This window comes from Marmota monax, unplaced genomic scaffold (genome assembly GCF_021218885.2).
Source record: "Marmota monax isolate L192 unplaced genomic scaffold, Marmota_monax_Labrador192_F-V1.1 WCK01_AAM20220418_F8-fsc00003, whole genome shotgun sequence".
Lineage (NCBI taxonomy): Eukaryota > Metazoa > Chordata > Mammalia > Rodentia > Sciuridae > Marmota > Marmota monax.
Window position 1 is genome coordinate 3,967,071 of NW_026694084.1, and position 27,267 is coordinate 3,994,337.

The 27,267-nt window shown below is 35.5% G+C and overlaps 1 protein-coding gene across 4 annotated transcripts in view; it reads left to right on the forward strand.

Moving 5' to 3' along the window:
• Positions 1 to 27,267, forward strand: part of Dpy19l4 (dpy-19 like 4) — a 67,245-nt gene that overhangs the window by 3,015 nt on the left and 36,963 nt on the right. For all 4 annotated transcript variants that reach the window (XM_058585623.1, XM_046464649.2, XM_058585624.1 and 1 more), the window contains exons 2-8: positions 866 to 976; positions 9,113 to 9,237; positions 14,932 to 15,022; positions 15,326 to 15,447; positions 15,554 to 15,699; positions 21,783 to 21,906; positions 26,941 to 27,075. In XM_058585623.1, the coding sequence (XP_058441606.1) occupies positions 866 to 976; positions 9,113 to 9,237; positions 14,932 to 15,022; positions 15,326 to 15,447; positions 15,554 to 15,699; positions 21,783 to 21,906; positions 26,941 to 27,075 (854 nt within the window). The remainder of the gene's footprint in view (positions 1 to 865; positions 977 to 9,112; positions 9,238 to 14,931; positions 15,023 to 15,325; positions 15,448 to 15,553; positions 15,700 to 21,782; positions 21,907 to 26,940; positions 27,076 to 27,267) is intronic.

The window sequence follows — 27,267 nt, forward strand, 5'->3', positions numbered from 1 at the left end:
TATTGTCTATATGTATTATAGTTACATTATCTAACATACATTCCTGTTTAATTTGAAATTTAGTTTACTGGTTTTGGAGGTAATATCTACATTACATTTTTTTAAAGAGATAGAAAAAAATGATAGTCTAATATTTAGAAATTTTTCTGAGAATTTCCCAGATTTTGATAACAGGGATCTTTATAGGTTACTCCTATTTTCTAACGTAGGGTTATATAATTGTACGATGCTGATGATACTCAGCACTGTAAAACGCTATAGAACTTTCAGGGTTATTGAAAACAAAACACTGGGCTGGAGTGTTGGGTCACTCACTGAGTGTTGGCTCAGTGGTAGAGCACTTGCCTGGCATGTGTGAGGCCCTGGGTTCCATCCTCAGCACTGCATATAAATACATAAATTAAAAAAGAGATCCATTTAAAACTAAAAGAAAAAAATTAAGAATAACACAAAGTATAGTTTTATAATCAGTATATTTTATTTTTATTTTAAAAAATTGTTAATTCATGCATGATGTACTTGATACGCTCAGTAATAATAACCTAAGTAACTTATTGTACCCCAGGCATTCTAAAAATTTTATACTTATTTTGGGATATTTTTAAATAGCATTATCTCAGGAGACGAACTTACTGGTTTATCAGTGGGACTCTCAAAACATGGGAGGTGGTGGTGGTGAGCCTATGTTGGCTTTTTTGTGCTGAAGACAGTTTTACCTAACATAATTATGAAAAAAGTTGTCTGTGAAATACATTGGTCTCAGTAGGTGACATAGGTGGCTTTAACTTTAGTATAATAAAAGTTAATCAGTTTGGGGTACAGATGATTGATACATCCGTTGCAATAATGTCTTAATTTTTTTAAGGACCAACTATAGAACTGCGCCAAAGAAAAAAGCCAAAGTCTTCAGAAAATAAGGAGTCTGCCAAAGAAGAGAAAATCAGTGTTACTCCTGTTCCTGAAAGAGCTCCAAAACGTAAGTTAGGTAGATGTAGAGTTTTTGTATTACTACAAAAATAGTTATGCCAGGAAGTATGTTTTAATATTTTAAGTATGTGAATGTATTTGAGATTAAGTATATGGTTAATGCTTTGCTTTGTGGTATATGTTTTGTATGTGGTTAACGTTAAGTTTTGCTTTCATTAGGGAATAGCCCCTAATGTCCTTGCCTTATGACTAACATTTATTTCTGATTTTTAATACATGTCGTGGCCACAGGTTGACCAGTATAGCTACATGTGTCATGAAAGAACAAGTCCTGTTTGGAACATGTTTTTGGGGGGACAGAGGAAAGAGCAGGAGAGTAGGTGATGATGTCTCTTAAAGTTTCTGCTGAACTGGCAGTCACTTGTTCTCTCATTCTTTCGGCAAGTTATAGTCAATCCTGACAATGGGACACCGAAGTATACTGATTACAGGGAAGCAAGTCAGATGGTAGTAGGCAGAAATGTAAAATCTTTTTCTTTTTATTCATGTATTTATTTTGTCCTGCTGGGGATTGAACCCAGGGCCTTGTGCATGTTTAGCTCTACGAAGCTACTCTCTTAACCTCTGTATTCTTTTTATAGGGAAGGAAAAAAATAATTGGGAAGAATAATATACCATGCAGTCTTTTTGGTCATAAAAACTGGTTTCATTCTTTCAGAGTACATTTGCTATTTCTCTTACCCTAAGGAAGACACTCAGTCTTATCTCCTTTTAGCATCAGTCTTGAAGCCCAAGGTCGTCTTATCTACATCTGGGCCAGCTATGACTCCTTCTGAACCTAAGACCAATGAACTAAAAAGACAAGTTATCTACTTTGTGTAAGGGTTCCCAAGACCACCCTCATGCTTGGTGATTAGCTTGAAGGACTCACAGATTGCAGAATATAGTTGCATGTACAGCTGTGATTTATTATAGTAAATCATACAAAACAAATCAACAAAAGGAAAAGGTCTGTGGACAACATAGAAAGCAGGCACAAGCTTCCAAAATTCCTCTCCTAATAGAGTCACAGAAAATATACTTGATTTCTTTAGTGTCAGCTTGTGATGTTTGTTAAATTTTGTCAACCATTTCACTGCTTGGTTTTTACTGGGGGCTTATCTGTAGGTAACCTCTGCCTGCCACTTACCAAAATTCTAAAGTCCCAGAAGGAAAGTATAAATCTCATTATACTAATAGAGTAGGTGTGGTAAACCATCCTTATTGTTAGAACTCGAATGATATCTAAGTTCCCAGTTGTTAGCTGAAAGCCTACCTTGCAAACATGCCCTTATGAAAGCATTCTCAGGCCTTTTGTATTAACTCTGTATATGCCCCCGCAATATTGCACAGGGTCAGGATAAACAAAATAAATGCTTCCATTTGAAAGGAAGAGAGGGAGCCACTGGTTCATAGCTCTTCTGAAATTGTACTAAACAAATGAGATTTCCTTACCCTGGGGTATGGAATGTTTTGTGATTATGTCTCAGTTGTGACTTTGAGTTGCTTTCAGTTCATTGTTCTCCATGGCCCTTGACCTCATTCTCTGGAGGTTCTTCTTTTTTCATGTCTTGCATATCTAAAAATGGCATTGGAGAATATGTCATCCTTAGCAGCTGAACAGATTGCTCACATTCCTGCTTTTAGAAAGTTAAGTCTGTGCATGTCTACATACATATATACACATGTGTATGTGTATAGGTATACATATATATAAATATATACATACATATATACACACACATACATATATATGGACTCAAGTAAGATGAAAGCAGTGGGTCATCCACAGATCTAGGTCAGGGGCTGGCAGCAAGAAAACTATTTTTGGAAACTAGAAAAATAAAAGATCCATGTTAGGGCTAGGGATATAGTTCAGTTGGTAGAGTATTTGCCTCACATGCACTAGGCCCTGGGTTCAATCCCCAGCACCCCCCCCCCCCCCCCCCACACACACACACAGATCCATGCTACACAGTGGCAGAACATTTGGTAATACTATTTCCCGTAATGTTGCATTTGTAATATGAATTTTTAAAAATCATACCTGTAGGAAAGTGATCAGTTTGGGGCAGAATTGACTTATTTGCAACTGGGAAGTCTGAGGCTTCAAATATTCTCAAACTTGTAGTGTTGAAGTTAGAACTGTTTATCTTTTTCAAACAATAAGATATAAAATCAAGCCAGGTTTGGTAGTGCACACCTGTAATCCCAACAACTCAGGAGGCTGAGGCAGGAGGATCACAAATTAAAAGGCCAGCCTTAGCAACCTAGTAAGGCTCTAAGTAATTTAGTGAGACCCTGTCTCAGAAAAAATAAAATAAAATAAAAAGCTAGGGATGTAGTTCAGTGGTTAAGTGCCCCTAGGTTCAATCCCTAGTACTCCCAACACTTCCCCCTAAAAAATCAAGAAATGAAGTTATCCATATTTATGAATATCAATAGTTCATTCCTTCTTATTGATTAATAGGTTTTTGGTTTTTTTTGTGGTGCTGGAGATTGAACCCAGGGCCTTGTGCATGTGAGGCAAGTTCTCTACCAACAGAGCCATATCCCCAGCCCCTCATTGTTTTAATAGACCTTTTTTGTTTCTCCATTTTGCTTTTGTTCAACCTTTGGGTTGTTTCTAGTATCTGTTATGAATACTGATACTATGAACATTCTTATAAGTCTCTTGGTAGACGTATGATTTCATTTCTCTTAGATAAATACCTAAGAAAAGAATTGCTAGTTAAGTTTTTATTGTTGTTATGTTGCATATTTTTTTTAAAGAGAGAGAGAGAGAGAGACAGAGAGAAAATTTCAATATTTATTTTTTAGTTTTTGGCAGACACAACATCTTTGTATATGGTGCTGAGGATTGAACCCGGGCCGCATGCATGCCAGGCGAGCGCGCTACTGCTTGAGCCACATCCCCAGCCCTTGTTGCATATTTTTAATTTGATTTGTAGACAGGATCTCACTTGCTCTGTTGCCCAGCTGGCTTGAAACTCCTGGGTTTAAGCGATGTTCCTCAGCCTCTTGTAGTAGATAGTATATGACCTGTTAAATTTGGGGGGCTGTATCGTCAAAAGACTGCTAGCCTAGATTAGAAACCATAACTCTTTAGGTTTTTTTTTTTTGGTACTGGGATGAGCCACATCTCCAGCCCTTTTTTTTTTTTTTATTTTTTTTATTTTGAGACAGGTCTCCTTAAGTTGCTTAGGACCTTGCTAAGTTTCTGAGGCTGGCTTTGAACTTATGAGTCTCCTGCCTCAGCCTCCCTAGCCACTGGGATTATAGGCATGTGCCACCATGCCTGGTGTCTTTTTTTTTTTTTTTTTGGTACCATGTGAACCCAAGGGCACTTAACCACTGAGCCAAATCTCTAGCCCTTTTTTTTTTTTTTTTTTTTTGAGACAGGGTCTCACTAGGTTGCTTATGGCCTCATTAAGTTACTGAGGCTGGCTTTGAACCTGTGATCCTCCTGCCTCAACCTCCTGAGCCTCTGGGATAACAGGTGTGTACTACGGCACCCTGCTGGCATGTTTGGCTCCTTTAGGTTTTAAAATGACATATTAGTCTCTTACTGTTTTTATCCAGAAAGCATGGTGAGTAAGCTGCTCTTAGATCTCCTAAGAGGGAATGATTTATTATGCTCTTTGAAGTAAAGAGATTGCAGATTGTTGGTTACCTTTTTATTATTTTTTAATGTTTATGTCCTGCTCTAAAAGTGAATTGTACAATCCCTTTTGTTGCCATGTGATTCAAACTGCCTCTCTAAGGCACAGTGTACTTCCCTGTCCAATTGTCAGACGAATGATGTGACTGGCCTGGGCCAATGGAATGTGAGTATACTAGTACTGAGCAGAAACCCTGACAACTTTCCTCTGTTCCTCTGTTGTGAAAACAGTATGTCCCTAACTAGGGACTGATTCTAGTATGGAACTCAGAAGAAGATAAAAGGAAAAGCTAGATGCAGTGGTGCACTCCTATAATCCCAGTGGCTCAGGAGGCTGAGACAGGAGGATCACGGGTTCAAAGCCAACCTCAGCTATGTCTAGGCACTAAGCAACTCAGTGAGACCCTATCTGTAAATAAAATACAAAATAGGGCTGGGAATGTGGCTCAGTGGTTGAGTGTCCCTGAGTTCAATCCCCAGTATCCACCTCTCAATCCTCTGAAAAAACAGATATAAAAAGAGCCAGAGGTAACATGAAGTCTGAAATTGAGTGGCAGCCTAAAATAAAGTTATTGCTAACTTGGAAATCCATTATAACATAAATAAGAAAAAAGCCTTTGTTTTGGAAGGCACTGGTGGTTTGGGGTTGTTTTTAGTGTTATGTCAGCAAAGCTGACACATAGAGTAGTCACTTTAAAAAAATTGGAAAATACAATATAAGAAAATTAAATAAATCCAGAGATCTACTACAAGTAGTATTTTGCCCTGACTGTACATAGGGTAGTAAATGTGAACCACAGAGAAAACAACAATAAAAATAAAATATATCCATAATTTCACTAGAACTACTTTTAACATTTTGGCATAAGAGTGGGGAAATGGCTTAGTGAAAGATCATATGCTTCGCATGTGCCGGGCCCTGGGTTTGCTCCCCAGGATCAAAACAATTTTTTTTTTTCGCATAAGTATTGCTTATCTTTTTTTTCTGTGTACCTACTTCATTTTTAACAGTTTTTGTGAGATTGAGTCCTGTGTTTCTTTTAATGTTATTCACTTTTACGGTATATTGTTTATCAGTGCTCAATTGTATTGATGTTGACATGTATATCATCTTTTTCTCCTTTTCTGTGCTTGATCACCGTTTTACAAATGAAGGAAATGGCATAGAAATTATATTGGCTGCTTTCTGACTGACAATTTAAATGGAAGTCAGATCCTTTACTTTTCAATTTTTTAATTAAAATTGTAATTTTTAAAGATAATATCCAGGGCCTTAGAGCTCTTTATTTTCTGTAAATCATACACTTATATCAAACACTGAAAATTTGGTGTTTCTTCCATCTTTGATTCCTTACAAAAGCAAAATATTTAGTATTAAGGCATTCAAGTATAGATATTGGTTGAATGTAGTTTTTTTTTTTAATAGCCTCTAATAAATATGATTAATTTGCTGTTTTGTAAGTCTTCTAGTTGTCATTGTTGTGCTGGGGCTCAAACCCAGGGTGCCTTCCACATACAAGGCAAACACTATACCACTGAGCTGCATTCCCCAGCCCCTGTTGTTCAAGACTTGAAAAAAAATAAAATAGGAAAGTACACATTTAGAAATCTTGAAACACTTTTCTTTTTTTGTTTGTTGTTGTGGTGCTGGGGCTTGAACCTAGGGCCTTGTGCATACAAGGAAAGCACCAACTGAGCTATATCCCCAGCCCTGAAACACTTTTTCTTATTAGTTTTTTTTTTTTAATGTTTATTTCTTAGTTGTAGTTGGACACAATACCTTTATTTTATTTTATTTATTTTTATGTGGTGCTGAGGATCGAAACCAAGTCCTTGCATGTGCTAGGCGAGTGCTCTACTGCTAAGCCACAACCCCAGCCCTTCTTGTAAGTTTTTATAGTTCATATTGTCAACATTGCTTTAAGTACTTCATATATTTTTGTAAGTATGCTTTTGTAGCACAATAATAATAGCTGCTATTTGCTATGATCTTAACATGTACCAGGCACCATGCCAAATGCTATTGGAAGTAGGATGCACGCATGCTATTAGAAATAGGAATTTTTAAAACAATTTGTGTCATACTTACAGTAATATTTGATATATTGGGTAGTGTTTCTTAAACTTTTAAAATATTCTTTTTAATTTAGTGACATCTAATTATTCTGTTTGAGAAATAACATTTAGAGAATAGCTAAGGCTTTTTTTTTTTTTTTTAAGCTAAGGAATTTTTAAAAAACTTATTCATTTATTTATTTTTTGTGGTTCTGGGATCAAACCCAGGGCCTCACACATGCTAAGCAACCACTGACATATACTCTCAATCCTAATTTTTTTTTTTTTTTTTTTTTTGTGTGTGTGTTGGGAATTGAAACTAGGGGTGCTTTACCACCAAGCTACATCCTTTAGCCCTTTTTATTTTTTATTTTGAGACAAGATTGTAAGTTGCTGTTTTACAAATGCTAAGGTTGACCTTAAGCTTCTAATCCTCCTGCTTTAGCCTCCCAAGTGGCTGGAATGACAGGTGTGCACCATGGCTTTCGGCTTCAACTCCATGATTTTTGTTTAGCTAGTCAAGTAAATCAAGAAGTTTATTTGTACAAACTTGTAGCTCATTGAGTAACAGAACACTGGGATTTAGGCACTTAATGGTTATAGCTAGCAGGATTGAATCGTCTCTGTACAAAATTCAAATGTGTTTTATGCTGTGTCCTCAACATATATGTAACAGTTGCATGTGATTTTTTAAAACATAGTCATTAAAACTCATTGAATTATACACTTTAAAGGACTGTAGCTTAGCCTGGTGCAGTGGTACACACCTATAATCCCAGCAACTCAGGAAGCTGAGTCAGTATTGCAAGTTAAAGACCAGTTTATCAATCTAGCGAGGCCCTAAGCAACTTAGGGATTTAGTCAGTGATACAGTACCCTGAGTTCAATTCCAGGTACCAAAAAAAGGTGTGTGGAGGGCTGCTTTCTATAGTATTTGAGTAATTTATGTACTTATGTATGTATTTATTGGTACCAGGGATTGAACCCAGGGGTGCTTAACCACTAAGCCACATCACCAGCCGTTTTTTATATTTTATTTAGAGACAGGGTCTCACTGAGTTGCTTAGCACCTCGCTTTTGCTAAGGCTGGCTTTGAACTTAAAATCCTCCTGCCTCAGCCTCCTGAGCCGTTGGGATTATAGGCATGTACCACTGTACCCAGCTTATGATATATAAGTTATTCTTAAAAAAATTTCCAACATGGAAAAAGTATATCAGTAAAATATTTCAAGAGTAATTCTGAATGAATCTGTATTTAGATAATTGGCTCCTATGTTTCTTATCATTCTTTTTTAAATTAATGGATGTTAATATTTTTACTATATTTACCATTTTTAAGTTTATGATTTTATAGTGTTAATTATTTACCTTGTTGTGAACCAGATCTCTAGAACTTTTTCATCTTGCAATATATAGGTTTTAATTTAAATTTAAATTTAATTTAATTTAATTTTTTAAAAGTTTTTTAGCTGTAGTTGGACACAATATCTTTATTTTATTTATTTTATGTGGTGCTAAGGATCAAAACAAGTGCCTCGCATGTGCTAGGCAAGCACTCTGCTGCTGAGCCACAACCCCAACCCTAGGTTTTAATTTTTTAAACCAGTTTAGATTACAGAAGGGGCTGGGGATGTGGCTCAAGCGGTAGCGCGCTCGCCTGGCATGTGTGCGGCCCGGGTTTGATCCTCAGCACCACATACAAACAAAGATGTTGTGTCTGCCAAAATCTAAAAAAAAAAAAAAAAATATTAAAATTCTCTCTCTCTCTCTCTCACTCTCCCTTTTAAAAAAAAAAAAAAAAACGGGCTGGGGATGTAGCTCACTGGTCAACCCCACTGAGTTCAATCCCCAGTACCAAAGAAAAAAAAAAGAGCACATGCATGCTCTAGAAAAAAAAAAAAGATTACAGAAGAATTGAGCTGAGTACAAAGTTCCCATATTTCAACCTCCCACACAGGGAGTTCACCTTATTCTTAACAATTTGCGTTAATGTTGTACATTTGTTAGAATTAATAAACCAATATTGATACGTTTTATATATATACATTATGTATATATTAATAAAAGCTTATAATTTATTCGAATTTCCTTAATTTTTACCTAATGTTGTTCTTCTTTTTAACTAATATTGTTTTCTTTTTTCTCATATAGGATACTACATTGCATTTAATTATCATGTCTTGTTAGGCTCCTCTTGTCTATGACAGTTCCTTAGACTTTTCTTGTTTTTGATGACCTTAACAGTTTTTAGGAGTACTAGTCAGGTATATTGTAAGATATTCCTTTATTGGATTTTATCTGATTTTTTTTTTTATGATTAGACAGGGATTATGAGTTTTTGGAAAGAAACCATTGAGTTAGAATGCCATTTTCATCACATCATAACAAGGGTACATATACCTTTTGATTATCTTTAATGTGTTTTTTCAGATGTGTTATTTCAACGTTTTGCAAAGATTTTCATTGGCTGTCTTGCAGCAGTTACTAGTGGTATGATGTATGCTCTCTACTTATCAGCTTACCATGAACGGAAATTCTGGTTTTCCAACAGACAGGTAAGAATAAAGAATTTTGAGCATATGAAAGATGTTTTAGTATATAATATTAATTTCAGTAATGTGTTTTCCTGTTTTTTTTTTTTGTTTTGTACTAGGTGTTGAACTGAGGGGCTCTTTACCACAGAGCTACATCTCCAGCTTTTTTCATTTTTTTATTTTTGAGACAGGGTCTCAATAAATTGCTTAGGGTCTCTTTAGTTGCTGAGGCTGGCTTTGAACTTGCAATCCATCTGGCTTAGTAATGCTTTACTAAGTATGATAAGTACTTGTTATACTTATCACACAAAATTCTTGTGTGATAAGTATGACAAGTGCTCTTATTTATGACTATCAGAAACAAAATTTTAAGATCCACAGTCACAGTGTGAACCTTAAAATATGTAACAAGATATTTTATAGAATAGGAACTATGAGGGGTTGGGGTTATGGCTCAGCGGTAGAGTGCTTGCCTAGCATGTTCGAGGCCCTGGGTTTGATCCTCAGTACCATGTAAAAATGAATAAAACAAAGGTATTGTATCCAACTACAACTAAAAAAATAAATTAATTAAAAGAAAAAAAGAATAGGAACTATGAGGGTGCTTTCCTTGTGCAATTCATCTATCCAGGACTATTCTAGAAAAACTTGGTCGGAGTGTATGAGAACTGGCTGCAAGATGTCATGAAACCAAAGAAAGAGGCAGGCAGGTCCAAGATTGCACAGAGGACAATTTATTAGGGGACTTATGTATAGGAGTTTGTCTTGGGCAGCAGCATGACAGATCTTTGTGATATGAAGCAAAGGGAGCAGGCTTACGGGTCAGGACAAAAGTGACTCCATCCCCTTCAGAATGTACGTGGTCTATCTCAGACTAACATAGAGGATTTAAAATATATTGCTGGCACTTAAAAAACCAGGGTCCTCACATTGTAAAGTTCCACTTATCATTCTATCTGTATATAGTGTGCTGGAGAATTATGTGGGAAAAACAAACCAGGGTTATTCAAGAGCAATCATGATGGTTCTTTTAAATGGCTCTAGTCAGGTCAAGCTGAATTCCTACAGGGACTTTTTTTGGCAGGGGGTGTGTGTGCTAGGGATTGAACTCAGGGGCACTCGAGCCACATTCTCAGTCCAATTTTTTGTATTTTATTTAGAGACAGGGGTCCTATTGAGTTGCTTTTTGCTGAGGCTGGCTTTGTACTCGCGATCCTGGATCCTCCTATCTCAGCCTCCTGAACCTCTGGGATTACACTACCTGACCCCACAGGGACTTTTATTTTTTTTATTTTATTTATTTATTTTGTGGTGCTGGGAATTGAACCCATGGCCTTGTGTATGTACTTTACCAACTGAGCTGTATCCCCAGCCCTCTACAGGGACTTTTTTTTTTTTTTTTAACCATATGATTTATTTTTATTTTTTTTAGTCATACATGACAGCAGAATGTATTTTTTTTTAAAGAGAGAGAGAGAGAGAGAATTTTTTTAATATTTATTTTTTAGTTTTTGGCGGACACAACATCTTTGTTTGTATGTGGTGCTGAGGATCGAACCCGGGCCGCACGCATGCCAGGCGAGCGTGCTACTGCTTGAGCTACATCCCCAGCCCCAGAATGTATTTTGACATATAATACATACGTGGAATGTACATACATCAATCATAATGTCTATTCTATTCTGCTGCCCTTCCTATCCCCCCTACTCCTCCCCTCCCCTCCCATCATTTCTCTCTATCCAGTCTAATGTGACACACTTTTTTTTTCTTTTTCTCATTACAACATCATACATGTATTCTGTATAACAATGAGTTTCTCCTTCCATCTCCGTGCAACTCCCCTTCTCCCTCCTTTTCCCTCCCACCTCTCTTCCCTTTTTAGTGGTAGTCTTCTTCTCATGCTCTTCCTCCCTATCCCATTTTGAGTCACCCTCCTTATATCAGAGAAGATATTCAGCATTTGTTTTTTAGGGATTGGCTAACTTCACTTAGCATAATCTGCTCTAATGCCATCCATTTGCCTGCAAATGCCATGATCTTGTTATTTTTTAGTGCTGAGTAATATTCCATTGTGTATAAATGCCACATTTTTTTAATCCATTCATCTATTGAAGGGCATCTAGGTTGGTTCCACATTCTAGCTATTGTGAATTGTGCTGCTATAAACATTGATGTGGCTGTGTTCCTTTACAGGGACTTTTAATAACAATGAAATATTAAGGAGTTTAGTCAGCCTTTTAGTTGTATTGGTAGCTCACATTTTAGAAATAATTTGTGAAAGTTTCAGCATTAAACTATTGCTTTCAAAGGTCGCTTGACTTTATAGAGTTTTTAAATTTTTGAGCTCAAACTGGATTTTGTCATTGTTCTTATTTTTTTTAATATTTATTTTTAGTTGTAGTTGGACATAATACCTTTATTTTATTTATTTTTATGTGATGCTAAGGCTCGAACCCAGGGCCTTGCACATGCTAAGCAAGCACTCTCCAGCTGAGCCATAATCCAACCCCACTGTTCTTATTTTTGAGCAAGTAGTTAAGCTGACTAAATGTTTTTAAACTTTGATTTATTTTAACACCACCAAAACATTTAACTGAAAGATTACTGACTATACCTGTATTAATTTAGCTGTAACTGTAGCATATACTTTTTCCTTAAAATTGTTATATAGATAAATAATTCTTAATACTAGATGTACAATGGAATCATCCAGGAAGCTATCAAAAAAATAACCTTCCTTTTTAGATTGTTGGGTTGGTAGGAAGGAATGGGGAGTGGCTAGTATCACTATTTCAAAAAATATTTCTAGGCAATGCTATCGTGTAGCAGAACTGGGAACAACCAAAGGTTTGAAAATATAGTAGACACTCATCAAGAACCTTGTTTTTCAAAGTATTATGTATGGGCCAGAAGCATTAGCAGTGTCTGGGAGCTTGTTTAGAATTGCAGATTCTCAGGCCCCATATAGAATCAGAATCTACATTATTTGAAGGTCTATAGGTATTTCACATGTACAGTAAATTTAAGAACCACCAATTAAAAGTTTCATCTTTGAAATTTTGGGGAGAAATAAATCTTTCCATTCAAAAAAATCATTTCAATGAAATTTATTGAGGTTAGTAAGTTCTGTCTTAGTCCATTTGGGCTGTTATATAGTAAAGCATGATAAATTGGGACTGGATGTCCAAGGTAAGGCACTAGCAAATTCAGTGTCTGGTGAAGACCTGCTTCTTGTTTCATAGCCAACTATCTTTTTGCTGTGTGTCCTTAGGTAGCAGAAGGGAGAAAAGGTGAGGAATCTCTCTTGGGCCTTTTTCATTAAGGCACTAATTTCAAATGCCCACTTCCAGATAGCATTACGCTGGGGATTAGGTTTCAACATATCAATATGGGGTATGGGGGACAGAAATATCTGGATGATAGCATGCTTTCTTGCAGTCTTTTACTTATTTTTTGTGTGAGACCGGGGATCAAACCCAATGTCTTGTGTGTGCTAGGCAAGCACTCTACTGCTGAGCTATACCCCTAGCCCTCACAGTTATGCTCTAAATGGGAAGTGTGTGTGGGTGGGGAGTATTCAGTGGTTAAGTAGACTTTGGAAAGACTTCCTCTTGGAGATTCATAGCATGATATATGCCCAAACTGAACAGTCTTGCAGTAAAGAAACTCATGTAACTTTGTTTGATCCAGCCTGTATTAAAACTTAACTACAGATTTTTTTTTTTTTTTTAAGTAGCACCAATTAACAGCTTAGGAAATTCAGAATTTTGGAAAACTACTCTTACTAACTTTTTAAAATAATTGTATTAATTGATAAATAGAGATTTAGTATTCCTTATCTGAAATTCTCAGGACCAGAAGTGTTTCAGATGTTGGATTAAAAAAAAAATTTTTTTTTTTTTTACATATACATAATGAGTTATATATAGACTTAGGAATAGGACACAAGTCTAAAAACAGAATTTATTTATATTTCATATACATTTTATACACATAGCCTGAGTAATTTTAAACAGTATTTAGTGCGCCTCATTTTGACTGCAACTCATCACATGAGGTTAAATATGAAATATTTTACTTGGTGGCATTATGTTGGCACTCAAGGTTTCTAATTTTGAAATGTAGGATTTCAGATTTTTTGGAATCAAGATGCCTAATCTGTATTGTGCATGAAAATCAGGTTTTATTTTTAAAGATTGTAAAGTAGTTTGATTCTTCATAAAAAATGCAAGTCATTGTACATTTTGACTACTACATTCTTGATTCTCCAAAACTTAATATTGGGAATTTTAAATCTTACGTATATTTTTGAAAATTTATTTGAAAAGAACTGTTTAAATATCTGCTGCTCTTAAAAAGTACTAATTAAGAACTTTCTGTTTTGGATACATAGGGATATCAATAGTAGTAAAAAATATTAGTTTCTTGCTGAGCGCGGTGGTGCATGCAGCTCAGGAGGATTTTGACTTCAAAGCCAGCCTCAGCCTGCTGGGGTTATGAGTCAGCAGTAGAGCGCTTGCCTAGCATGGGTGAGGCCCCAGGTTTGATCCTCAGCATCACATAAAAATAAATAAATTAATTAAAGATATTGTATCCAACTACAACTAAAAAAAATAAATATGTATTAAAAAAAAAAAAAGCCAGCCTCACCAACTGCGAGGCGCGCTAAGCAACTCAGTGAGACCCTGACTCTAAATAAAATACAGAATAGGGCTGGGGATGTGGCTCAGTGGTTGAGTGCCCTGAGTTCAATCCCAGAAGCCCCGCAAAAAAGAGAGAGAGAAAATATCAGTTTCTTCTTAAACTTATCTTTTTTTTAAAAATATTCATTCATTTTTTTATGCAGTGCTGAGGATTAAACCCAGTGCCTCACACATGCTAGGCAACCACTCTACCACTGAGCTACAACCTGAGCCTCTTAAATTTATCTTTTTATTATAGACCTCTGATACTTCGATTATCATTTGTTTTTACCGGCCTTATTATTCTTGCTATTTTTTTTTAAAGTTGTTTTTTTTTTTTTAAGAGAGAGACAGAGAGAGAGAAATTTTTAATATTTTTTTTTTTTTAGTTTTTGGCGGACACAACACCTTTGTCTGTATGCGGTGCTGAGGATCGAACCTGGGCCGCACGCATGCCAGGCAAGCGCCCGACCGCTTGAGCCACATCCCCAGCCTTATTCTTGCTATTTTTAGGGCATTCTTTTGGTTTTCCTTCTAAAGTTTCCTTACGTATAAAACAGATATTGACTTAATGAGTTGTAATCCATTTGAAACCTCAGGTATTTCATTAAAATGACCCAAAGTTATTGAATAGTTTTAACTTCCTTATAATATGACCACTAGTGCTTAAAAAAATTCAAAGATGTTTTTTATTATTTTATTTTAATTTCTTTATTTTTGAGTATCAGGGATTAAACTCAGGGGCACTTGACCACTGAGCCACATCCCAGCCCTATTTTGTATTTTATTTAGAGACAGGGTCTTACTGAGTTTCTTAGTGCCTTGCTTTTGCTGAGGCTGGCTTTGAACTCACAATTCTCCTGCCTCGACCTCCCAAGACGCTGAGATTATAGGCGTGTGCTACTGCACAGGCCAAAGATGTTTTTTAATAAAAGAGTAAACAAATATCATGTTCATTTAGAAAGTGAGAAGGGAAGAAGACAGCTTAAACTTCAGATACTATTATTTAAATATTCATTTCATTTTATTTTAGGAGCTTGAACGGGAAATCACATTTCAGGGTGACAGTGCTATTTATTACTCCTACTATAAAGATATGTTAAAGGCACCTTCATTTGAAAGAGGTATGAATTTGTAATAACAATATTTTTCTTATACAGATCATTGTTCTTCAATACTGGAATCTCAGAGTATAGGGATTTGTCTCAGAATATAGACATTTCTCCTTATTGTACTTAATTTTTAAAAATTGGAAAAATAAAGCATTGAGCATTACATTTTCAAATCTTTCTTTATAACATTAAATATTTGATGACTAATTAAAGATATGTTTATTTGACTGTTGTAAAATAAAAAAAAAATTTTCTGGAGAAAAATATATCTTTGGATTTTTACAAACAGATAAACAATAACAAAACTGTTTTTAGGTGTTTACGAACTGACACATAATAACAAAACTGTATCTCTGAAGACTATAAATGCAGTACAGCAAATGTCTCTATATCCAGAACTTATTGCCAGCGTTTTATATCAAGCAACTGGTAGCAATGTATGTATTTTTGTTTTGATCTTAATATCTATTTTCTGACATATTTACAAATCTTCAAATTATTTAATGTCGTACTATTATCACTCCCTTTGTTGTTTCCATTTAGGAGATGATTGAGCCAGTTTATTTCTATATTGGCATTGTTTTTGGATTGCAAGGAATATATGTTACTGCATTATTTGTTACAAGTTGGCTTATGAGTGGAACATGGCTAGCAGGAATGCTTACTGTTGCATGGTTTATTATTAATAGGTAAGAAAGGTATTTTTAATTAATATTTATAATTTTTTGTGACAATAGTAGAGTTCTGAAAATGTTCCCTATCCCCCAGATTCCCCACCCTAATTCCCAAGTCTATGAATATGCTGAAGAATCATTCTTGTGATTGTATTATGACTTGGCTTACCACCTTAAAAGTGGAAAATTACCCTGTGGACCTTAAAAGCAGAGATCTTTCTTCATCTGGTATAGAAGGGGAAGTCAGAGAGATTCAAAGCATGAGAAAAATTTGCTGTGCGATTGCTGACTTGAAGGAGAAAATGAATTCTTTAAACAATCAGTGAACTTTTAAGAATATGGCAAGTGCTTGCCTAGCATGTGTGAGGCTCTGGATTTGATACCCAGCCTGAAAAAAGGACTATAATTCTCTGATGAGAGCTGTAGCTCTGAATGATACCTGGATTTTAGTTTAGTGCAACTCTGAGAATCCAACTATACTCTGCTGGCCTTTGTGACATAATACATTTGTGTTGTTTTAAGTTACTACATTTGTGGTCAGTTGTTACATAACAGTTGAAAAGTAATTTACCAGTTTTGTATCTCTCCTTTTATAGAAATAGAAACATTGGCATATATAGATATGTCTCTTCTCTTTCATTTAAAATTAATGGTACAGCTTCTTAGAAAGGAGGAAGGGACATCAAATACATTGCTTATTAAGTTAATTACCATAGATAAGGACTCTATACAAATCGATAAAGTTTTGATAATTAAAGTATACTTTTAATTAGAAGTACACTTCTAATTAATAGAACCATCCCTTTTGTTATCCAAGGAGCCTCAGCTGTTTAGTTGGGGAGGGGGTTTCAATGAGAAGGAAGGCTTATTTGTAATAATAAAATTTTCCTAGTATTGGTCATATCATAAAATAATTTATTGTAGATTAGGCATGCTTTTTTTCCACCCATAGCACTTCTACCCCCACCCATAGTACTTAATATGATTACAGTTTTAGAAATGAGATGTTTTTTCTGTTATACATTTTCTTTTCTTTAGGCAGTTGTCAGATGATAAAATTGATGCTTTTAACTTTTAAGTTATTGAAATTCAACACTAAGAACTGTATTTCTTACTGGACTTTGTTTATATTTAGCATCATAGGCTGACAATAATGTATTATAAAGGATTTTTTAGATCTTCCTTAGAAGTTTTCAAGTATAGCTATCCAGCTTTGTGGGTAAAGTATGTTTCTTTTTAAAAGCACAGAGATACACTACACTTTATTATTTAAAAGAGATCTATGTATGATGTGGAAAAGGGAGACCAGAAAATATAAAACAATAACTTCACATTTCTACCGCCTAGAGATCACTCATCATTGTTTATAATTGAGGTGTATTCTTTTATATTCTTTTGGATTTTTTCTGTATGAATGTGTTTTTGAATTCTTGTATTTATATCTATACATTTTTTAATCAAAATGTGATATAGGGCTGGGGCTGTAGCTCAGTGGTAGAGCGCCCACCTCACACATGTGAGGCACTGGGTTCGATACTCAGCACCAGATAAAAATAAATAAAGAGATTGTGTCCATCTACAACTAAAAAAAAAAAAAAATTAAAAATGTGATATGTTACACATACTGTTTCATGTGCTAATTTTATTCAAGTATTTACCTTTTTTACTTTTACTTTTATTTATTTATTTATCTATCTATTTATTTATTTATAATGGTGCTAAGGATTGAACCCAAGACCTCATACATGCTAGGCAAGTGCTCTATCACTGAGCTATACCTGCAGCTCACTTTTTATCTTATCTAATACTCAGTCTTTATTATAGTTTACCTGTTTGACTTCAAAATGTCCTATATAATGTGTTCATCTAAACCAGTAATTGATCCAGGACTACATATTACATCATTGATATATCCCTTAATTCTCTTTTATCTACTTTAGTTTTTTTTTTTTTTTAATGGGTAAGAGATCAAGTCAACTATTCTGTAGAATGTCCTACTTTCTGAATTTCTCTTGTTGGATCATTTAGTGTCATTTAGCACCCAACCACTGAGCCACATCCCAAGCCCTATTATGTATTTTATTTAGAGACAGGGTCTCACTGAGTTACTTATTAGCACCTTGCTTTTGCTGAGGCTGGCTTTGAACTCTTGATCCTCCTGCTTCAGCCTCCCAAGCCACTGGGATTACAGGCATACTCTGAAAATTTTAGTGGCTTTGATGAGTTCAAAGTAGTTGAGCCAGGCATGGTGGCTCAGGCCTGTAATACCAGTGAATCAGGAAGCCAAGGTGGAAGGATCACAAGTTTGAGGCCTTCCTTAGCAACTTAGTGAGAACCTGTCTCACAATAAAATAAAAAGGTCTGAGGATGTGGCTCAGTGGTAAAGTGCCCCTGGGTTCAATCCCCAGTACCTAGCAAACAAAAAAAGGTGGGGGGAATAAACAGTTCAGGTTAGAATATATTATATTGTAGATTATTTTTCATGTTAACATTAAAAGTTATATGATATATAGTTCATCCCTCTTGAATATGAGGCTAGAAAATAAACTGTGGTATTTATGACAATAAATGAAATGTTCTTTTAGCTACTAACCGTTTACCTAAGGGTTGTGACATGAGTTGATAATCTTTGCCTAATGTAGTAGTTTTATTAGGGTTTATAAAATTACATTTTTCTGTTTTTTGGCTACATTATTCACTCTTCAGAAGTGTAATTTTTCTTCATAAGCAGAACTCATTGGTTACTTTTAACATAAATAATTATTGATTCATTTGAGAAATGTCTGTTTAATTCATTTGCCCATTTATTATTTGAGTTATTTGATTTTTGTTTTGGTGTAAAGCTTTTTGAGTTCTTTATATATTCTAGATATTAATCATCAGAGTAGCTAACAAACATTTCCATAGATTTTCTTTTCACATTTCTAATTGTTTTCCTTTGCTGTGCGGAAGCTTTTTAATTGGATGCCATCCCATTTATTAACTCTTAGCATTATTTCCTGAGCTTTAGGGATGAATAGTTAAAGAAAATATGGTATATATACACAATAGAGTTTTATTCAGCCATAAAAAATGAAATATGTCATTTGCAGGAAAATGGATAGAACTAGAGAGCATTATGTTAAGCAAAATAAGTCAATTTCAGAAGGCCAAGGGACTGTATTTTTTTTTCCTTTTTTTGGGCTGGGGGGGGCGTACCTAGGGTTGAACTCATAAGCACCCAACCACTGAGCCACATCCCCAGCCCTATTTTGTATTTTATTTAGAGACAGGTTCTCACTGAGTTGCTTAGTGCCTCGATTTTGCTGAGGCTGGCTTTGAACTGGTGATCCTCCTGTCTCAGCCTCTCCAGCTGCTGGGATTACAGGCATGGGCCATCATGCTGGCTTGTATTTTCTTTCATATGCAGAAGCTAGAGAAGAAAAAGGAAAAAGGTGAGGGTGGATCTCATGTAAAACAAAGGGAGATCAGTAGAGGAAAGGGATCAAGGGGAGGGACTGGAGAAGTGCTGGGGACTGATACTGGCCAAATTATATTCTCATAATGTGTGCATGTATAAATATGTAACAACAAATACCATCATTAAGTACGACTATAATGCACCAATCAAAAACATGGGAAAGGGGCTGCGGTTGTGGCTCAAGCAGTAGCGCTTGATCGATCCTCAGCACCACATAAAAATAAAATAAAGAGGGAGAGAATCATTTTATTTTTATTTATTTATTTTTTATTCTTTATTCTAATTTGTTATATATGACAGCAGAATGCATTACAATTCATATTACACATATAGAGCACAATTTTTAATGTCTCTGGCTGTATACAAAGTATATTCAAACGATTTGTATCTTCATACATGTACTTAGGGTAATGATGTCCGTCTCATTCCACCATCTTTTTTATCCCCATGTCCCTTCCCTTTCCCTCCCACCCCTTTGTTTTATCTAGAGTTTGTCTAATCCTTCCATGCTCCCGCTCCCAACCCCACTATGAATCAGCCTCCTGTATCAGAGAAAACATTTGGCACCTGTTTTCGGGGGATTGGCTAACTTCACTTGGCATTATATAATCCAGCTTCATCCATTTACCTGTAAATGCCATGATTTTATTCTCTTTTATTGCTGAGTAATATTCCATTGTGGATATATACCACATTTTCTTTATCCATTCATCTACGTTGGTTCCACAGTTTAGCTATTGTGACTTGTGCTGCTATAAACATTGATGTGGCTGTGTCCCGTAGTATGCTGTTTTTAAGACCTTTGGTATAGACTGAGGAGTGGGATAGCTGGGTCAAATGGTGGTTCTATTCTCAGTTTTCCAAGGATTCTTCATACTGCTTTCCATATCGGCCACACCAATTTGCAGTGTCACCAGCAATGTATGAGTGTGCCTTTTTTCCCATATCCTCACCAACACTTATTGTTGTTTGTATTTTTAATAGTTGCCATTCTAACTGGAGTGAGGTGAAATCTTTTTGTGTGTGTGTGTGTGTGTGAAATCTTAAGAGTAGTTTTAATTTTCATTTATCTAATTGCTAGAGATGATGATCATTTTTTCATATATTTGTTGATTGATTGTATATCCCTTGGCCCATTTATTGATTGGGTTATTTGTTTTTTTTAGTGTTTAGCTTTTTGAGTTCTTTATATACCCTAGAGATTAGTGCTTTATCTGATGTGCAAAGGGTAAAAATTTGCCATCTCTTTTACTTAGTAATGCACCAATTCTCGTAAATTAACAAAAAAACAAGCAAAAAAACCTTTGTTTTTGTGTGATAAATAGCCATTAAGTTGTAAGAGAGCCAAATTTGGTGATTTTTGGAAAGGAAGTCCCATTGTGGTGTGATGATATATGAAGGATACAAAAAGCTCTTAATAAAAATTGACAGGACGAACTTAGGAGGAACTTACAAAGACATTTCTATATCTTTGATTCTGGAATTTTTTTTTTTTTTTTTGGTATTAGGGATTGAACTCAGGGGTACTCAACAACTAAGCCACATCCCCAGCCCTATTTTCTGTTTTATTTAGAGACAGGGTCTCACTGAGTTACTTAATGCCTAGTTTTTGCTGAGGCTGACTTTGAACTTGCGATCCTCCTGCCTCAGCCTTTATAGAACACAATTTTTCACTTGTGGCTCAGAGCTGCTGGAATTACAGGTGTGTGCCATTGCACCCCACGTCTCTGGAAATTTTAAAAAGTCTTTAGATGTTGAGAACCGCAGACAAGTCAAGATGGCGCCTGGCACTTTGCCAGAAGGAGTGGTTTGAGAAGTAAGCCAGCGAGCCATTAAGATGATGGAGATTCCTTAATGACTGACTGCTGTATCTAATGATGTTAAAGAAGTTAAGCTATGTATAATTATTAAGATGATGAGGATTCCTTAATGACTGATTGCTGTAACTGGATGATGCTAAATTGAAACAAGCTGTGTATTCAGTTAGGTCTAAATACCTCTGATATCTCACAATAAAACGGCTCCTGCTGTATCAACCTTCACAAGTTGCTTGTCACCCCCCGGTTATTTTGCCCAGCCAGACTTCGGCATTTAGATATATATATAAAAACTACTATGAAGTTAATTTCAGGTAGCCTGTTAATGGAAAACATTATTGAACTAGGTATCAAATGGTATGCATTATAATCCCATTTATGCCACCTACTAGCATACGATTAAGTCACATCATATCTCTGAGGTTCATATTCCTTTGTAAAGGCAAGTAAGAACTTTGGATCTGCCAGGCCACCAATTATGTAATGCAGATTGTGCTCTAGAGAAGGACAGCCATCTGGTTAATAGAAGGGAAGGAAGGGGCAGATCAGTGTGCTTTAGCTTGGGGTAATATCCACCCAGAAAAGGCATGCCGTTTGCACATTCTCACCAAGGCCCATCGGTTCACCAAGTAGAACACAGAAGCATTCTTCCTCTTGGTTGGGGAGTGGGGGTGGGGAAATCGTTAATTTGCCCCAAAATGCTACATAGGTAACCTCACAGTATTGTTGAGAAGATGAGATATGTGTGAAAGTGCTTTGAAAAGTATAGTTTTACACATATACAATGTCTTATTTTGCTGTTCATTTGTGGTTTATTTTAGGGTAGATACAACAAGAATTGAATACTCCATTCCTTTAAGAGAAAACTGGGCACTACCATATTTCGCCTGTCAAGTTGCTGCACTTACAGGCTATTTAAAATGCAACTTAAATTCTTATGCAGAGGTAAGACACAAATCTGATCCATCATAGTTAATTCTGATGTATTACAAATGTGGTACATAATTTTTAAGTTAGTCATAATTAAGTTATATTAAGTTAGGCCCAGATACTACATAATAAAGGATATAATTAGGTAGTTTTTGTATAATGTTGTTCTGTAATTGAGTGACAGCAAATTATTTTTAGAAAAACAAAGATGTTATATTTTTTAATGTAGTTATTAGACAAATACATGAGGAATATCTTATTTTGAAAATCAGCCCATCTCACTGGTATTTTACTACTTCTCTTGGAACTTTACAGATATATAATTTAATTGAATATTATTAACATTTAAAGAAATATTAATGAAGATATGAAGAGTGACCACAGATTACAGCTGTGTAAACTTTGCTGATAGCACTGCATATTCTGTTTACGCACATGTTTTCTATGACTGAGATGTAGGTAGAGTAGTGAAAGTTTCAGGCGAGCTGGGGTTGTGGCTCAGAGGTAGAGCACTCACCTAGCATGTTCGAGGCCCTGGGTTCAATCCTCAGCACCACATAAAAATAAATAAATAAAATAAAGGTATTGTGTCCAACTATAACTAAAAAAAAAAAAAAAAGAAAGAAAAGAAAGTTTCAGGCTATTGTCCCAGATAGTTTAGATTCTTACTTGGTTGTTGCCACAAACCTTTTTGCAATTGAATGAAACTTACAGACCCTGTCTCAGAAAAAAGATTTTAAATGCATAAAATAAAATGAATGTGATTACAAAGGCAACTAGTAGAGACTGACTAAAATGTAGGGATCCTTTGTTCTGTTGATCTTGAGTTAAGAATTCCTGGCTATGAAACGAGACTAGAGGGACTAAGAAAAGGTCTCTATTAAGAGGCCTTTGTCTCAGACACAGGATGCACTACTGGTTCCTTTTTGAAATCTCTGAACAAATACTGTTCTTTCCTTTCAGTGGTGACAAGTGTCCTGAGCTTAGCAAATTTTATTATTTAATTTCTATAACTAGTTTTCTTTGTATGTAAAGTAACATGAACATATTGCAGATTTGTAATTTTCCTTTTTTTTTTAATAAGGAGCCTTTGAACAAGAATATTTTGTATAGACGTTACAGAGTCTATAATTGAGTATTTTTCTGTTAGATTATGAGTTATCTCCTAAGGAAGAATAGTTCTTCAGTTTTTGAATAAGACAGTTTAGCACAGCAAAATGCCTATGCTCCTTTTACTACCTTTTTAGGTAACTTCTGTTGCCTAAAAAAGGTTTAATTATTTTAAAAGGAGTTTTTCCTAAACTATATTATTTTTCAGAGTATCCTTTTTCATTGCCATATTATTGTGCTATGCATTGTCCTAATTTGTTTCCTTTTTGAGGGGTGAGGGGCACTATGGATTAAACTCAAGGGTGCTAAACCACTGAGCTACATCCCCAGCCCTTAGTTTATTTATTTACATTTGAGGCAAGATCTCATCAAGTTGCTTAGGGCCTTCCTGAGTTGCTGAGGCTGGTCTTGAGCTTGCAGTCCTCCTGCCTCAGGAGAAGCTGCTAGAATTACAGGCATGTGCCACTGTATCTGACCATTTGTTCTATTTTATTAACACAAAGTATAAATTGAGAGTTTTCAGATAGAGGTAGGAAGATCTCTACTCTCTCCTGCCAGTTTCTTCCATCTTCTAGCACAGTAATCTTCCCTCACATGTGGCTTCTAAATCCACCTGGAAAAGGGCCTTCTGTGTTTAAAAGAATCCAGGATCAGTTTACAGTTTTATTTTTTGTTTTTCTTTTTTAATTTAACCACAATTCATTTTCGCGATTTGAAAGTAATCCACAGTATCTCCAACTCCCCACTCTCTTTTTCTCTCTTAATGTTAAAATAATGGGGCAGGAGGGCAGAATTGTATTTATAACTTATATAACTAGCCAGTAACTCTTCTGGTCCAGAAGAGTATACAATAAGAGCAACATATCAATATGTAAGTGTTAAAAGGATAAGAATAAGGGTTGTGGATATAGCTCAGTGGTAGAATATGTGCCTAGCATGCAAGAGACCCCGGGCTTAATCTCCAGCACTGCAAAAAAAAAAAAAAAAAAAAGGAACAGAAGAGTAAGAATATCAAGGCATCTATAAAAAATACAGTGCGGGGTAGGGGGGGCTTAACTAAGGTATATTCTTAACTCTTTCAGTTTAACAACCTGGTTTTTCAAGAAACAAAACTGCCTAATATTTCAATTATGTTCATTCTACATCCCTCCCCTCTCTGTATTTTTAGCTTAAATAAGCTTAAGATTCACAAGAAATTACAAAAATAGTATGGAGAATTTTCATGTACTCCTCACTCATCTTCCCTCAATAATAATAACACAATACATTCTCAAAACCAGGATTTGACAGTGATACAGTACTATTAATTCAGGTACAGACCTTTGGATTTCAACAGGTTTTGCATGTGCTCCCTTTCGGGTGAAGGGTGCATAGTTGTATGAATTTTTATCACATATGTAGATTTGAGAAACCATCATTAAAAATCAAGGTACAGAGTTTTCCCATTATCCTCAAGAGACTCCTTCATATTACTTCTTTATAGTCACATGTTCTCACTCTAATATTGTCAATCACTGATCTGCTATCAGCATAATTTTGTCACTTTGAAAGTTTAGAAAAATGGAATCAAGAAGTATGTAACCCTTTGAGATTGGATTGTTTTTCATTATGCTTTGCTCCATCTGAGTTACATGTGTCAGTACTTATTATTGTCATTGCTCAGTAGCATTCCAATCACTTGAACTTTTAAAATCAAATATCTTGTGCTTTTCCTCCCATTCTTGAGTCTAGATCCTGTAATCCCAGTTGTTGCATGAGGTTATACAAGCTCAGATCTTTAGTGCAGTTATCTGGTTGATTACTGAAATCTATTTAATGTGTCACTTATATCACATATATATGTGTGTGCGTGTGTGTGTGTATATATACACACATACATATTATGTACACTTACATCATATATGTGTGCATGTATACATACACACACATACATATGTGCGTGTGTGTGTGTTTTCACACTCCAGGCACAGTAAGGAATACTTTAAGAAATTGAGCAAGGGGTGAACAAGACTGTACAGAGAACTTTGAAACTATTCAGGGAAAGGAAAAACTTAGCTAAGTGTCCAAATGTGTTTGACAATATTTCTATGTGCATGGCTTATTTTTGCTGCATATTATTTGAGAATAGATTCTTAGCATCAATATTTTTGTTTATTGTGTTGTAGCTTTTCCCCAGAATCCCCAAAGTAATTTCCATATGGCCAGTAGGTTAATTGGGCTGGATCAAGATTTTATCCTTTATTGATTTCTGAAACTGGTTTCTCTGGGGTTGATGGTTTCAAGGCCTGGTTATTATAGTCCTGGTGATTCCACATTAAAAACTTTCCAAAAGACAGTGGTATAACTTTCCTATGTATATGTATGAATACACCATGGTAACTCTCAGCCTTGTGTACATGACAAGACTAGGATCCTAATTAGAGTAAGGTATATTCTATGTTGTATAAATATATCAAAATAGATTTTACTGTCATGTATAACTAAAAATAATAAAACAAAGTTTTCCAGGATACTTTTCCTATAGATAGCTGTGGTGATAGGAAGAACAGAAGCTTATGTGTTTTATCAATGTGGAGCCTTTCTGAACTTTGTAGTTGGAATTATTTGATCAGAAGATGGAATTTTGCCATCACTTACATTTTGATCTCTGGTCTTAATTCACCCTCTCCCCCTGGTACTGGGGACTGAACCCAGGGCCTTGTGAATGCTAGGTAAAGCATTCTACCACTAAGCTACATCCCCAGTCTTCTCTGGTCTTAATTTTTTTCAGGATACTGGAAGTTTGTTTTATCTGCTGATGACTGGGGTATTTCTTACTCCAAAATTTGTCATTGGGTATAGTCAGCTGAGTATGAAAAATTTAGTTTTAATGAACACAGTTCTTAGCCTTCTTAATTGACTTTATTGTCCTGTTCCTTTGATGTTCTTATCAGAATAAGATCATTTGACACTCCAGCCAGTGGAGAAATTGAGGGGGTGCGGAGCAGATTCATAGAGGAAGGAAAGACTGTTGTTTGAAATATGCTACATAACAATGGATTTGTCAAAGACTTGGTTACTCACTAAGGGATCATTTGGGAGATGGCATTGGAAGGATACAATTGATTTTATCCAGGAATATTTCAAGCAAGGGAAATGAAATTCCTGTTTAGTATTTGGTAGAAGAAAACAGCTGAGTTTATATGTTTTATAGTCCAAGCATTGGAAAAGTTAAGACCATACTTTTGTTAAAAGGAAATGAAAAGAGTAAAAATCAGGGCTTAGTTTAGGCTGACACATAGATTCTTTAAATGATAGTTTTTAGGAAAATGTGAATCTCCAAGGAAATAAAAATATTATTTTCAGAGCAAAAAGAGTTACTTCCACATTTAACAAAAGCTCACCATTCAAGTCTAATAAAAGCCACCATTTTCTTATATTTATTGCTTTACCTCTTCGGGGATAAAGGATATTTGTACTGATTTTTCTTCTTTTATTTTTTTCTCTTTGTCATACTGAGATTTTTTCCACGTGATGTTGCCAGGCGTGGTGGCACATGCCTGTAATCCCAGCGGCTGGAGGCTGAGACAGGAGGATCATGAGTTCAAAGCCAGCCTCAGCAACAGCAAGGCACTAAGCAACTCAGTGAGACCCTGTCTCTAAATAAAATACAAAATAGGGCTGGGGATATGGCTCAGTGGTGGAGTGCCCATGAGTTCAGTCCCTAATACCAAAAAAAGTCCATGGGATGTTGAAGGACAAATGGTTGATTTCTCTAGAGAGTGCCTTATTATTATTGTAAGGATTTAGTGAGAATTATGTGATTTAAAAATAGTTTGAAGAATTCATATGGCTTAAAGTTGACCCAGTAACAGAAATGTAATTTTGAGGTAACAAACTCATGGGGTTTTATAATAATAAAGCTACTGATACATAGTTTCTTTCTTTTGTTTTTCCTAGAGGTTTTGCTACTTGTTGATGAGTGCTTCAACTTACACCTTTATGATGATGTGGGAGTATAGCCATTATCTCTTGTTTCTTCAAGCAATATCTCTGTTCCTGCTAGATATCTTTTCAGTGGACCAAAGTGACAAGGTATGATGACATTTTGAAACGATGAATTTAAACCCAGAGAATACATTTTTTTGCAGTGTTGTGTCTTAACACCTTTCTTTTGTTTATTCATCCCATACACTCAGCTGGTTCAGAATCCTGATGAGTATCAAGATTTAAGTTATTTAAACAGAGGGAATTTAACATGATTTGTTAAACAAGTTGGAGATAACA